The sequence below is a fragment of the Arvicola amphibius genome, chromosome 2, assembly GCF_903992535.2.
Source record: "Arvicola amphibius chromosome 2, mArvAmp1.2, whole genome shotgun sequence".
Classification (NCBI taxonomy): domain Eukaryota; kingdom Metazoa; phylum Chordata; class Mammalia; order Rodentia; family Cricetidae; genus Arvicola; species Arvicola amphibius.
Window position 1 is genome coordinate 23837386 of NC_052048.2, and position 15016 is coordinate 23852401.

Consider the following 15016-nt stretch of genomic DNA (forward strand, 5'->3'; position numbering starts at 1 on the left):
CTCAGTGAGTGTGTATGGGTGGGTACTAGCCCATTCCTCACCCATGCTGGTCCTCACTAGGGAGAGGACAAAGGAAAGGGAACACATGAGAAATACACTCAGCCTTCAGTGTCCATAGGAAACTGCTTCTAGAACCATCCTCTCATGTCAAAATCCATGAACGCTCAAGTCTCTGATGGAGCCCTCACACCTCTTCAGCACGCTTTCGACACCTTCTAAGTGCCTTGCACTGCCAACTCTGCTGTCAGTGCTGGGAAAGGGCTGTCATATCATATCATTACGGAGTGAGAAGAAAAACCCTGCGTGTCCAGACAGATGCTATTTGTCTACAGTTGGTTGACTCCACAGACATGGAGCCCATGGATGCAGAACGGCTGTATTTTGTTACAGCTGTTATGGTTTGTTGTGTTGGGGAGGGATGTGACGCTAGGATTTTATCCAGCTCTTCTAAAATTGGGGTAATGTCAAATTACCCAAAAAGCAAAGCACCAACTAACCCAAAGGAGATCTCTGAAAACTCGTAGCAGTTCCTGAGGCTCGGCTGTAAGGCTAGACCATCATAGAAGATCACCAGGGTCGTCACTGTCACCACAACCATTTAGCTCTTCTCCTGAGCTGCTCTTAGGGGGACACATACGCAGCAAAGGAAAGGGTTCTCTTACTTGAGCGCTCAGTAGAGGAAGCTCTCTTATGGGGGGGGGGCACAGAGAGGCAGAGCAGGAAAAGAACCCACGTGAGGACATGAAGGAGGGAGCGAGCCCATTCTTCCTGCTCCTGTGTGTCCTCTGCATTAGCCTCACTCTTTGCTTAGCCTTTTGGTGTCTCAGGAAAGACTTAAGAAAGATCTCATCTTGCCAAGGGGAAACGCCCGTGAATGCTTGTGTTCAAACCCATGCAACAAGGCTCAGGGAGTGGATACCCTGTCTGTAAAACCACCTCATGGTGCTGTCATTTAGCAACTAACCTATACTTGGCTCCTTGAGTTTGCTGACTTCGATGGGCCAAACTCTCCCTGTACAACTCTCTCTGAATTGGAGCTGGAGAGAAGGTTCATCCGTTAAGATCTTCCAAAGGACCCAGGCTCAGTTTCCCCCTTCAGTGCCCACATGATTGATGGCTCAGAACCATCTGTGACTCCACTTTCAAGAGATCTGACAATCTTGCTGGCCTCATGAGACACCAGGCATGTGAGTGGTATGCCAACATACATGCAGGCAAAACACGAACATACATGCAGGCAAAACACCCACACACATCCAATAATTGTTTTTAATGAATAACTTTGAATCCCAGTCAAGACAAAGAAAGGCTGTTCCCAACTGCCAAGAGCCTACTCCAGACCAAACTCGTTGATGAAATCACCCTCCACACACACCTGTCGGTTCCCCATCCAGCTCCATCTGAGCAGACAGAGCAGAAACTGACCACACACCCTTTACAAATAAACAATCGTGTCATGAGGACGTGAAGAGTGAGTTGCTTTGTCGCCAACAGGATGGGTACTTCGTGTGTTTCCCTGGGCTATTGAGGAGAGGTGCTGCGGTTGTTCAAAGTCATCAGCAGCTTTACAAATATTAGCCCACAAGACAGATGACTTCCTGAGGACAAGGGAAGCAACAGGTGCATGTTGTCTCAGAGACAAAGAACGTTCTCTGGAACGGAGGGCGTTGAAAAGGCAAGACATATATGCAGCACAGAAAAATGGCATGCACTTCCATAATAAACATCAAATCCAGAGTTGAAAAGAAAGTGGAAAACCTAGGGTTGTTAGGCAGTGGATTGAAGCACTGTGGAGCGGGGACTCACACATCAGCCCAGAGCAACTATACTGGAAGGGTCCTGCAACTCCAGCATTCAAGGACATTGAAGGACACGCGGAGTCTGCCAGTGAGCATAAAATGACAGGAGTGCTCTCTCGAGAAGCCGGGGAGCTTGCTAGAGCTGAGTTGTGTGGGATGGCCAGAAAGACCCTAGTGAGGCCCATCCAAGGCCTTGGCTCCCCAAACCAAGATCACAGCCTACCCTGTCTGTCTGGTGCTGTTTTCCAGGAACCTTCATGCAATGGACAAGGAGATGAATAGCTTTGAGAATCTCATCCAACCCTTGAGTGTGTGGAGACTTGGGATTCCTAACTTTGATGAAAAGACATTTCTTCTGCTCCTGCCCCATCTGAGGATGCTGCTGCTGCTGGATTTTCCCCTACTGCCGCTGGATTATCCCCCTGCTGTGGGTCAAGTGAAAACCAGCACACTCACCAATAACAGCAACTCACTCTTCACGTCCTCATGACACGATTGTTTATTTGTAAAGGGTGTGAGGTCAGTTTCTGCTCTGTCTGCTCAGATGGAGCTGGATGGGGAACCGACAGGTGTGTGTGGAGGGTGATTTCATCAACGAGTTTGGTCTGGAGTAGGCTCTTGGCAGTTGGGAGCAGCCTTTCTTTGTCTTGACTGGGATTCAAAGTTATTCATTAAAAACAATTATTGGATGTGTGTGGGTGTTTTGCCTGCATGTATGTATGTAGCAATTATATGGAAATATTTTAACGCCAAGCATGGAAGTCTCCTCACACTCTTGACAACAGTCTCAAAGGCAGGAGCCAGTCTTATTACACTGGGGAATGTGACCTGAGGGTGGTGATGTTGGCTTTGGAGACTGGATCTCCCAGGCCAGGCCAAGGCCACCAAGTGCAGCGCTGCAGGCTGAACCATGTCCAGTAGCAACACGCCAAATGGTTAACATTTACGTGGTAGGCATGGTCCTCACCCATGTGTCTGTGTATTATATGATGTACAGCGGTCATGTTAACTATGGCCCATCTCCATCAGGTGACAGAAGATTATCTTGGGAAGAGGGTATGTTTTTCATAGCTAGCAAGGCCACTCTGTAGGCTAACAGCCGCCTTATGCGGCTTTGGACTCCAAACTATAGACAAGACACAGAGCCAAGACCACCATTCCCTTATGATGTTCAGCTTTTCCCCCATGCTCCCCAGACTGGATTTTCCTGAAGGAGAAAGGCTAATTAAGGATCTTTCTAAAATGTACATTGTGTGGTAACTATAAATGAGCATCGCTTATCTGAACATTTATGGTCTGGGCTCCAGACTCGGCTGAAAAAAGAAAAGAAAAAGGAAACCTGCGAAATTGCACACAATCCAACAAGCCATTATCAGTCCCAGCACAGAGAGGCACCGGGTCTGTTGGTACAACGTTCCTCCCCAAGGAATAAGTAACATGACTAGGCTCTCTGAAAGGGCTGACTCTTAAGCTCAGCTTTGGAAAGTTCAAAAGCAGGAGAAATGGAGGTGACAGATTCCAAAAGCTGCCCAACCTCGGAGTTGTAGGCCAGGGCAGCCTCTCCCAGAACCCTCGACCATTCCAACTGGTCCTTGAACCAAAGGGCAACTGCTGGTGACAGATGCCAGGTTGCCAGACCCAATTGCTGAGCCTGGAGCCCAGTGGGAATAAGAAGACAAAATAGTACAAAAGACGATACTAATCACCTCCCAGGAGATGAGTCACTGTACAGCCAATGACGGAGCCCTGGTTGTGGGCAAACACGTTCTGATTGGCTAAGGGCAGAGTTCAGTTCTCCAGGTAAACAACCTGAAACAGTGTCCTGGGCTTGAAGGGGTTCACGCCTCAGAGAGATTAGGTGTGTGTTTGGAGCCTCAGTCCCGAACGAAGAACCAAGTACTCAATTTCTTAAGCTGTTCCCAGGACACTGGTTAGCAAGGACCTAGCGCACCCGGGGGACAAAATGAGTAGCAACATGCAGCTGGAGCCTTAAAACAGTGTCCCCAGAGAAGAGCAAAGTTGCTTCTACACTACACACACCTTTGTCTTCCGTGAACAAAGCACTCAGTCTTCCCCGCCCCAGCTCAACCTCAGTATCAGGTTCTCTCCAGGAAAAGTCTGTCTGCACCTCCCACTAAGGCGGTATAAGTGGGATTGCTCCTTGGTACTCTGAGTGAGGGGACCATCTGTCAAACCCTTGCTGCACGCCCGCCTGTGTTTGCAAAGTAAAACAAACAAAATACGCCCTTGGGACCAGTCGCTCTCAGTACCGCCTTGAAGGAAGGGAGATGGAGAGCCACCAGCCAACCACAGAACTCTAAGTTTAAAAATACAAAAGGGGAAATTAGAAAGCTCTTTCTTGCATAGGACCTTGAATGAATTTCTTCTGAAATTTGTCTGGATGACCAATAATCGATAGACGAAGGCTTGCCTCCGTCACTTGCCTATTTGAATGTATCAGTGTGCTGGGATCTATCTATTTTCTTCCTAACCTTGTGGGGCTATGTTCAACTATCCAGAAAGAAACCACTTATAACTGGGCGGAAGGGTCTTACACTTCTGCGTTTGTTGGGGCTGTGCTTACCACCCCTACTCTCAAAGCATGGCACTCCTGTGGGACACGCAAGACAACAGGAGACTACCAGGTGTTACATTGCCATTGTCATCGTTATCACTCATACAGTGGAGCACTACTGGGGTGAACACTCATGCAAGCGACCTTCCTCTTAGTCTTTCCAATGGTCCTGGTAGGTCCTATCCCTGAGCCTGTTACACATGTGTGGGAACAGAGGGTTGAAGAACGAAAAGCACAGATTTCAAAGAATAAGGCCTGACTCATACCCCTCCGTTAGCACAATGCCTGATTGTTTGCTTCTGTTTCTGTGGTAACCAAAGGCAACATGGGGAGGAAAGGGTTTATTTTAGCTTACAGGTTATAGCCCATCATCAAGGAAAGTCGGGGCAGCAACCTGGAGGCAGGAGATCACGAGGGACACCTCTTGCCGGCTTCTTTCTTGATTCGCTTATCTTGCTTTCTAGCACAATCAAGGACCATCTGCCTAGGGAGTGGTACCACTAACTACAGGGCTGGGCCCTCACACATCAACTATCAACATAGAAAAGGCCCCATAAACAAAACAAGCCCACAGGCCAATATGATGAAGGCAATTCCTCAATCAAGGTTCCCTTTTCTAGGTGACTCTAGTTTCCATCACTGAGAAAAACTGACCAGCACACCCCCAACCATGAGTGAGAGGATCTCAAAGGGTCAGCCCATTAAGGGAAACATCAGACATTTCAAGCCAGGGGGGAAAGGAAGTCCCACTTCTGCACAAAGTACATTCCTCTTGGTGCTGGAGCTCAGTCTGCCTTGTGAGTGGCCCTGACCATGAGCCAGGTGACTACCCAGAGGGCCTTGTGTCACTGAAGCATTGGAAACGCCAGGGAGAAAGGCTTTTAAGATGTGTCTGTTGACGAGTTGAACGTTGTCTATTTAAGAGTTTAGGCCGCTACATTTAGCATCTGCCCAGGATATTCTCCTGAGTCTGATATGCTCCTGCATTCAGGGATTCAAGGAGTTGTGTGAAAATATCAAAGATCCATTTGATGAGTGACCAGCTCTCAGTGAAGCTTTCTCATGCTAAGCTGGTGGGTGAGTGACTGTCTCTTGTGGGTGGTGTCTCTAACGTTGGAGAGGTGGATTCACTTATTTATGTGCAGATTTGGGGGAGTGGGGTTTCTACCGGTGAAGAATTCTGGCTTATTCTCAGGGCGATCATTACAAAGCTCTAACTAGCACCACCTAAAGTATATGTCCCCCACACACTGGATATTTTAGAGACCTATTAACTACTATATTGTGACACAACCCACGTCCACAATAAAGAATTTAAGAGCTAAAAGGGACCTCAGGAATCTTGTGACCTCTAGCTCCTGAAGAAGGGAAAGGTACAAGAGCTTGCAGGTAGAGGGATATGGGCAACCCTGCAGCAGTAGAGCCATGTCAGCAACACCTTCACAGGTGGGGTGATGTGGGCAATCCTGTTGCAGGCAGAAGGATGCGGACAATCTTTCTGCAGACAGAAGGATGCGGGCAATCCTTTCACAGGTAGAGTGACGTGGGTGACCCTTTTGTAGGAAGATAATTCAGGCAGCGCTTTTTTCCTTTGCTTTTAAGCAATATAAGATTGAGAAAGAGGGAGCGTCCTTACCAGATAACAGGTACCAGCACTTTCATCCTAGACCCAGCTTCCAAGACTATAATAGTTTCCGCTGTCTGGCATCATGTATTTTGTTATTGCTACATGAAGGGGTGGAGATACTGACCACACCCACCCATTTTTTAAAGAAAGTACAAGGCCAAGGAAAATATTAGAATTAGATAAAATTCTAGCCAAAATAAGTTTTCAATTAAAAAAGACCCATGAGTACTCCATATTGAACAGCCAGAGAGACCCATTTCCCACCCAGCCCCTGCAGAGAGAAAAGGGACCATGAACCCAAGTTCCCCCACTTAATTCCAGGAGCCACACACCATCCACACCAAATTCCGTACCCACCTTCTGCATGTCCCCAGAAGAACTGTTGCAGTGGCTGCTGGGAGGAGATGCCCGTTTACACCGCTGCTCCCCACTGCTCAGGGCCCAGGAGTTGGCAAAGTCATAGGGATCTGAGGTCAAGGCCCCTATGGAGAAAAGTTCCCAAGAAATGATGCTTCAGTTCAGCCTGTACCAGGACGTCTGCGTGACAGCTATCAGTCAGTTGTTACCTGAATCAAACTCCTGCTAGATGGGACCACAAGCATTTCATACAGTACTCAGCGTGACACCTCGGGGCACAGGCAGTGGAGCTCAGCAAGTGCTTAGGGACTTGACTAACTGCGGTCAGAGGGAAAGATACAATGAAGGGGGGGACAAGAAAGAGGATGAGGATGTCATTGGAGAAGTTGTGTGACCGTACATAGAGATCACTGCAGGAATCCACAGCTGGTCCAAATGTAGAGGACAGCTGACCGTGGTGTGCCCAACCCCAGCTGATACCCCTACAAGACAACCCCTACACCTAAGGCTCAGATAACCTCACAAAAAAGAGGAGCAGAAAGATTTGAAGATCCAGAGACACAGGAAGTCTGTTGAGGCATGGTGTCTTCTATATATGACAGAGAAGTTGCACCCATGAAATGTCAAAAACACGGCTGCCTGGACATGCCAACACAGATGAGGGAACTCTGACAAGGCCCCCCCCAAATGAAGTTCTAGAGAAAATTAGTGGCTGATGGGAGAGGGAGAATCAGTCTCCTCTGGGAATGAGCCCCCAATGGGCTATTCAGTAGTAAGAGGTCAGCCCTGAACAAATACATATGAAGGCAACACTAAATGGATTCATCAGGAGGGATGTGTATATGCGTGTGTGTACAACAATAAAGAAGAGGCCATAGAAGAAAGGGAGCGGAAGACACACAAAAGGAGGGGAAAGAGCGTAGAAATGATGCAATTCTCAAAAATACTTGTTGAGTGAATTTAATATTTAAAATATTTAAAAAGAAAGATGGAGTCGGTGATGCCATCCAGCCTCACTTTTTCCATGCCTTGAAGTGCCCTTCCCCCTCTCTATGGACCACTCTCCTCCTCCTTTGCCATGGCTCCAGTATAAAATGGCCCCATGCTAGCTCACGTGATCAAGACTTGGTCCTAAACTACTGGTACTGCGTGGGGGAGTGATGTGGAGTAATCCTTCTGTAAGCTGTGAATATTATTAATAAAAAAAAAAGCTTATTGGCCCACAGCTGGGCAGGGAGAGATTGGGCAAGACAACCTGACATAGAGAGAATTCTGGGAAGAAGAAAGGCTGAGTGAGAGGAGTCGCCACCAGAAGCAGAGGGAGCAGGAGATGAACATGCCATGCTAATAAAGGTGCCGTCATGTGGCAGAGCGTAAATAAGGAATATGGGTTAAATTAAAGTGTAAGAACTGGTTAGTAATAAGCCTGAGCTATTAGTCGAGCATTTATAATTTATATTAAGTCTCTGAGTGGTTATTTGGGAGCAGGTTGTTGGGACAGGAAATGTCCATTTATAGGAGACATTTGGGAGATGGAAGCCTAGCCTAGTTGGAGAAAGTGGCTCACTTAGAACGTGTCCTTGCCCTGACTTGTCCCTGTGTTCTTTCTCTCTGCTTCCTGTCTGCCATGAAGTGAGCAGGCTCCTCTACCACATGTTCCTGATGGGAAGGCCAAGCACTCAGACCACCCGGGGCCTAGCACACCGGAGATGCCTTCAGGGTCTCTCTCTAGATCCCCAGGAAATACCCCAGCCACTTGCCATGATATCCCACCTTGGCACAAGGCCCTGAGTTAATGGAACTGGAGACTATGGACTGAAATCCCTGAAACTGAGTGTGAGCCCAAAACAGATTCTCCTTCTCTTTCTTATCCGTCTCAGATATTTTGCCCTAGAGACAAGCACATTCTTATCATTTTGACTGCCTCTACTCATTCCTGGAAATAGAGCCCAAGAACAACCTGCCTTTCTGAACCAGCTCTCCTTCCTTCCCCAGTCCAGCCTTGTGGGGTGTGCCCTTCTCCGTGTTCAGCACTCCAGGCAACTCTCCAGAAAAACTTTTATCTTTCTTTGAGTTCATTTTCACCCTCTTTGACCTTTGTGCTAGTATTCGACTGTGAGCCCCTAATGAAGGGCACGGATATGTGTGTGGTTCTGCCTTCCGAAACAGTGGATTCTGGATGCTCAGAACATTCGTGCAGAGTGAAGATAAGTATGTGATGCAAGTTCTAAGACCCCTGGTTGCCACACCAACTCCAGTGTCATCTGTGTGACATGACATATGTCATTATGCTGGATGGGAGCAACGTGTCCCATGGGACTAGGCTTCCTGGAGGTCAATGGCAAACAGCCCAGTATTGGCTGTCCTTGGGGCATAGGCAGGTTTCTCAATTAGCTGGCTATGCAGGATATGAGCTTTGCACAATTTATTTCATAATTATGATAGTCTTTATATATACAAGACAAGGATTATCTCTTCAGGAACAGCTCTGGGATAGGGAAGCACAGTATGGGAATGTATAGACTACAGCAGAACCTTTGTCATACACAGGGTGTGTGATGAGCAAGGAAATAGATGGGATAACGTTGATGGACAAAGACTTATATTATTCTTTGAACTTTATGGATAGGCTTGCTAGATCCCAACCCCCATGGTGTCTGCTGCATAAGAAGGTACTAAAAAGTATATTTCAACATGTGCAGAGAGCTGATTAGGCATATTTGGTCACTAGATGAGATAAAGAAAGGGTAAGAAAGAGGAAAGGCCATGATAGCGATAATGAGACAGAAACTTTCTACTCATAAGATGAAACCGTTTGTCTGAGGTTTACGTTCCCAAGGACAAGATTTCCTCTTCTAAGGATGCTTTATGTCTAACACCTGTTCCTGATAATATGCTTTTCATAAATATCACTGATGTGACTAAAAGAAGCCAATTGTGCCAACCAATGATACATGACCTTCTGATTTGTTCTTTGTTTGAATACTATATAATGAAAACATGAATTCAGTAAAATCGCAGCAGATTCCAACCACTCTCTTGTGTGTTGTGTCTGTCTGTCATTCGCTGAACTTGTGCCTTCCTGTGACCAAGACCCTGCTTCTCCCACGGTCTGAGTGGCTCTCCTGAGCCGGCCCATGGCACCTGGTCACTGCATCTTCCAGGCGCTTCTGTGTTTGGAGCACTCCTGCTATTATCGGTTACCATAGGAGACTCAAAGACCTCCACAGCCTGCACAAAGGTCCTTACAACCTGACAGCCTTGCTGAGTACTCACTGTGACAGTGGTTCCTATCTGCTATTTCTGTAGGTCTCTTACACAGCCAGACCTAGACGGGCGATTCAAGGTCAAGGAGTGCACATGGGAATCAAATAAACTGTGTCTACGGAAAGAGAAGGGAGGCCTTTATAATCAGGTGACATTTAAGGATGGATGAGCAGAAAAGAGATTCCTCCTTCAATGATGTGTCCATTTTTAGTATTCTATACATATTATACAGCTAATTAAGTGATTCAGCTAAAGGTCTTGGGAAGAGGCGCTTCTCTGGGATCACCTGGGTGGGTCCTATGTGCAGTCGTATGTATCCTCATTGGACAAGCAGAGGGAAATCAGATGCAGGCATGCGTGGGGGAGAGACCAGAAGGGCACGGCTGCAAGCCCAGGGCTGCAGCAGCACCTGAACAACTAAGGAACAAGTCCTCTCCTCATGCTTGCAAGAGGGAACACTGTCCTGCCCAGGCTTTGGCTCAAGGCGCTGAGCCACCTGGTGTGTGGTAACTTCTTGGAAGTCAGAGGAAACTAAGAAACCAGGGTAACCCAATGGAGGGAACTGAAATTTGCACAGTGTCCACTGGGTACTGTATGCTGTGATAGGTGCTTTTTGGTACCCAGCCACTCACATCACACCTTAAGGAAGAGGTAGAGAACAGATCTCATGTGGATGGGACGTTCCTTCTACCCGTCTAAGATCGGGGCTCCTCCCTTCATCCTTGTTATCTAACTCCTTATTTGTACAGGAAGAGTCAGATTAGGTGGCCTCAAAAATCTTTTTCAGCCCTGATTTTGTATAGTGTGAAACTTTATGGCTAAATATGAAGTGAAGCAGAAGGGTGTCCAATAGAAGGAATTACAAATATTATTGTTTAAGGGGGAGGGTCTCAGAGATCAAGAAATAAAGCAAGCTGATAGAACTCTCAGAAATCAGAAACAAGGTTAATTGTTTGGGGACAAATAGCATTGTGTCTGAACTGAGAACTGAATTGAATAAATCTCTTTCTGGGGATAGTTCCAAAAATAGCACCCAAAACTGGACTTTTGCCAACAAATACCACTTTCTTTCCCATAGCATGCTCATATGTATATGAGCATATATACGGTGGTGTGTGTGTGTGTGTGTGTGTGTGTGTGTGTGTGTGTGTGTCCCCTACAATAAGAAAGAAAGGTCTGAGGACTGGGACCTCCTTTCCTAATAAAGTAGATTAGAAGAGTCTGAGCTACGCCACTACAATAGACAAATGTTCTATTGAAGCCACGAATAACTTCATAAAAAGCAGACAGAGTCTCAAGATAGAGACAGAAAAATGAGGGAAGGAGAAGAGGAAGAGCAAGGATAAAATGGGAACCGGAACAGACAAGTCCGAGTACTAGACGGGGGCAGCCATCTTTTCAAAGGAGAGTCTTGAACTTGGATGATGGGGGAGGTGGAGCCAGACCCTGTCATGGAGGTGTGACTCTTCAAGGAGGCTCTCTTTGTGAAAGCTGACAAGAAAAGTAATCTTCTCTGAAAAATAGAAAAATTAAAGTTTATTTCTTTGACCTGGGCTCGGGATAGGAGGGAAGAAAAGTCTGCCCTGGAAACATCAAGGAAGGGAAAAGCCTCTCATAGGCTTGGAATTCAGGTGTATGCTTCTATAAAGAGCCATAATTCTGCCGGACACAGATGGAACACAGCTTAGATCCCAGCATTCAGGAGGGAGAGACAGGCAGGTCTCTGTGAATTCAAGGCCAGTCTGGTCTACAGAGTGAGTTCCAGGACAGTCAGGACTACACAGAGAAACTATGCCTCAAAAAATTAAAAAGAAGAAAAGAAAGAAGAGAGAGAGAGTAATTTATAGCAAATTGAAAATTCAGCATAAAAGCCTTCTAAAGATGAGCTCACGGTCCAAAATTATGAGACACAGATTCAATGGATTATGAACAAGAGTCAACAGATATCAAATTAGCAGGTTGAAAACCCTATAGATACTTCAAACAATAGCTTACCTTCCTGCATCCTGAAGTCATCTTCAGCAAAGATGTTAAAGTCACCACACAGCCCACAGGTCTTGTTGAAGTGTCTGTCTGACATCAGGACTTGGAAGTTGCCATCACCATCAATTCTGGCCACAAAGCCATATGCCTCACTCGAAAGCTTGTAGTACCCAGCCTCGGTTTCTAGATAGAGCCCTTCGGAGGCATAGGGCATAGAGATGCTGGAGAACAAAGGACAAGGTCATTGGGTTTCTTGTCAGCCTTCCTAGCCAACCCCGGGTTACAGGCTTCAGATAGTGCTGCCCAATGATTGAGGATCCTAGACCAGTACTGCAGAGACCTGGCCTTCAGCAGCCCCGCTACTTACTTCCTTGGACATATATAATTCCCGTCTCTGGGCCCTGTTTCCTACATTAAATTAGGATGGGGTGAGGAACGTGTGAGACAGGACCCAGGGTCCTATCCAAGCAGACATCTTTGGTTGGAAAGTTCCTAACTTACCTTTGGTCCCCCTGCATGACGGTGCCATTGACAAACAAATGGATGTCAAAAAACTCTCCCAGATACACAGACAGGCTCACTCTCTTGCCATCTTGGAAGTTCCCTGAAAGGGAAAAAAAAGTATCCCCTGAAATTAATAAATTTGTTACTATCGCCTCTGTAATCTCCATGAAAAATTTCCAAAAGACTCAACAAAAGAGCAACAAAAATCTCTGAAAAGCCCACTCCCTCATTTTACTGTCTATCTGAAAGATCTGAGGGCTGGATGCACAGCCCTCAGTGGACTTCTAGAGGTTTGCCATCTCAGGGTAAGAATAAGACCCACGTTGTCTGGCCACAAAGACAAGTGGTGGGAGCCGCTGGCACCCAGTAATTTCCCACAGTGCTGCTATCTTAGGAGACACCAGGCCAGAATCTACGCAGTGTTTGTCTAAAATGGGGACTTGGGTCCCGCTGTTTGACTGCACATGGTTTCCTGTGAGAAATTTACAGAGTGGGGGAGAACTGAACAAGGACCCAATAAACTACTGCTATCTCCACTCGTGATGTTTGTATGGCCGAACGCCTGGTAAGAGGTCTCTGTCGATGGACTGGCTGTGAGGGGCAGACACTGAGACAACAGGAATGGAAGCTGGGATAGAAGAGAGTAAATTGGCTAGGCATTATCCATTCTCAAAACTTGGCAATGCAGAGTTGATCCGTAGAAACACCATGTCTGGGAATTCAAGGACAACAGGCTGTGTAACCGATAAAGGAAGCAGAAGGGTCAAGAGAGAACCTGAGTCTGGAGCCCTGGAGACAGAAATTGGAGGAAATTAAGTGGAGCCAGCAAAAAGTCAAATGCCTCAGAGAGAGTAGGGCATAGAAATTGGTGGAAGACCAGCCTTGGGAATGAGTGACTACATCTTCATCTTCCAGAGGAATGGAGGCTGTGGCCTCTAGCTCCTCAGTAAAGAACCATCAAGGGAGCCTGTGGAGTCATGCCCACAGAAGACTTGGAAAGGTCTGCCCATCTGGAGTGTTGCCACCATAGTCGGGACCACTGGTGAAGCAAGCTAAAGACAGAGCCCCTTCACCTCCTGAGGAGGCCGCTCTGCAGAGCCTCACAGCAACGCAGCCAGGATGAAAGAGAGGAGCCAAACTCACTAAACAAAACATGAACTATCATCAGCTTGAATTGAGCTTCTACATCCAGGTTTGACAGACCCGGTGTAGAAATCAAAATGTTACCAAGCAGAAACTAGGATGCTCACCCAACCTTCTGAGAAAACAGGAGAGACAGCTATTGAGATGGCTCGGCAGGTAAAGTATGCGGCCAAGCTGGATAACCTGAGATGGATCCCCAGACCCATGTACCGGAAAAAAAGAACTGACCCCCATAAGATGTCCTCTGACCTCCACGCATCACACGTGAGTAAACAAACAAGTAAATAATGATGCAGAAAAGTGAGACAGAGAAGGGGTGGCAGAGAGGGGGAGCGAATAGCTCTACAGCCAGTAGCTGCTTTATGTCAACTGAATGCGCTCATCGCTGTTCTGCGTCTTGTCCTTCGCGATCTGAGACCCCAGCCTCCTCTGCTCAGCTCATTGTTTTATTGGATGATGCTAGAATAGAAAACACACCCAGCTCCAATCTCCTAATTGTCCTCGTTCGGCCCAGTCACAGGTTTCGAAACTGAATGGCTGGCCTGCTCTGCACTTTTACTGAGAACAGATTTTTTTTTTTAAAGATTTTCTTTGAAGTACACATATGTGTGAGAGTTGGGGGCAGGGAGGTGGGTATGCACATGTCCTCTGCAAACACAGTATGGGCTCTTAACTGCTGAGCCATCTCAGCCTGAGAATCCTTCTAAAGAGTGAGTACTCTCTTCCCAGGTGGTGATGGCACATGCCTTCAATCACAGCCCTGGGGAGGCAGAGGCAGGTGGATCTCTGTGAGTTCGAGGCCAGCCTGGTCTACAGAGAGAGTTCCAGGATAGGCTACAAAACTACTCAGAGAAATGCTGTCTTAAAAAAAAATTTAGAGAGAGAGAGAAAGAGAGGGAGGGAGGGAGGGAGGGGGGGGGGGGAGGGGGAGGGGGAGGGGGAGAGAGAGAGAGAGAGAGAGAGAGAGAGAGAGAGAGAGAGAGAGAGAGAAGTGTCTGGCAACAGGAGTTACATCAGTGGCAATCCAGGACCATAGGTGACTGTTTTATCTAACAGTCAAGATAGAATGTCAGTAGTAAACTCATGAATATCCTATTACTTTGGCTTTTCTATGTGCTGGGAAATGCCCATACTAAAATGATTTTTTTTGGGGGGGGGGGGGTTCAAGACAGGGTTTCCCTGTAGTTTCTAGAGCCTGTCCTGGAACTAGCTCTTGTAGACCAGGCTGGCCTCGAACTCACAGAGATCTGCCTGCCTCTGCCTCCCGAGTGCTGGGATTAAAGGCGTGCGCCACCACCGCCCGGCCTAAAATGATTTTTAAAAGACGAACAGCATCAAACTCCAGTGTGATAGCCCTCTCAAGGATCATTCCTGTCCCTTGGCATTTGCTGTGGGTCCAAAGCCAAAACCCATTTTAGGCTAGCCTGAGGCACACACGCATGTCAACAGAGCCAGTGATGAGGTCAAGGACCTCTTCTCCTTCTATCCAGATGCCCATGACCCTGATGACCTTCAACTAGCCTCTGCATGGGTCTATTCTTCCCTAACATCCCTAACCTAACAGTGCAGGTGGACAAAGATGTTCTGTCTCTGTTTCCTAGGAAACCTCATCAGGTGTAAAAGGCACCTTCCTCCTAGGAAGAGAAAGGGACCCCTGTGGACCATTCCTTCTTGCGGGCTCTCCCTCCAACAGGGATTCAGGGAAGGTGTCTGGGAACAAGTGAGCCAGGGAAACTGTGGCTAGGGGTGGTGCTAGGAAAT

The 15016-nt window shown here is 47.2% G+C and overlaps 1 protein-coding gene across 1 annotated transcript in view; it reads right to left on the reverse strand.

Moving 5' to 3' along the window:
• Positions 1-15016, reverse strand: part of Vwf (von Willebrand factor) — a 150014-nt gene that overhangs the window by 113733 nt on the left and 21265 nt on the right. The window contains exons 4-6 of the mRNA XM_038320478.1: positions 12110-12212; positions 11621-11829; positions 6359-6483 (exon numbers count right to left, since the gene is read on the reverse strand). Coding sequence (XP_038176406.1) covers positions 6359-6483; positions 11621-11829; positions 12110-12212 — 437 coding nt within the window. The remainder of the gene's footprint in view (positions 1-6358; positions 6484-11620; positions 11830-12109; positions 12213-15016) is intronic.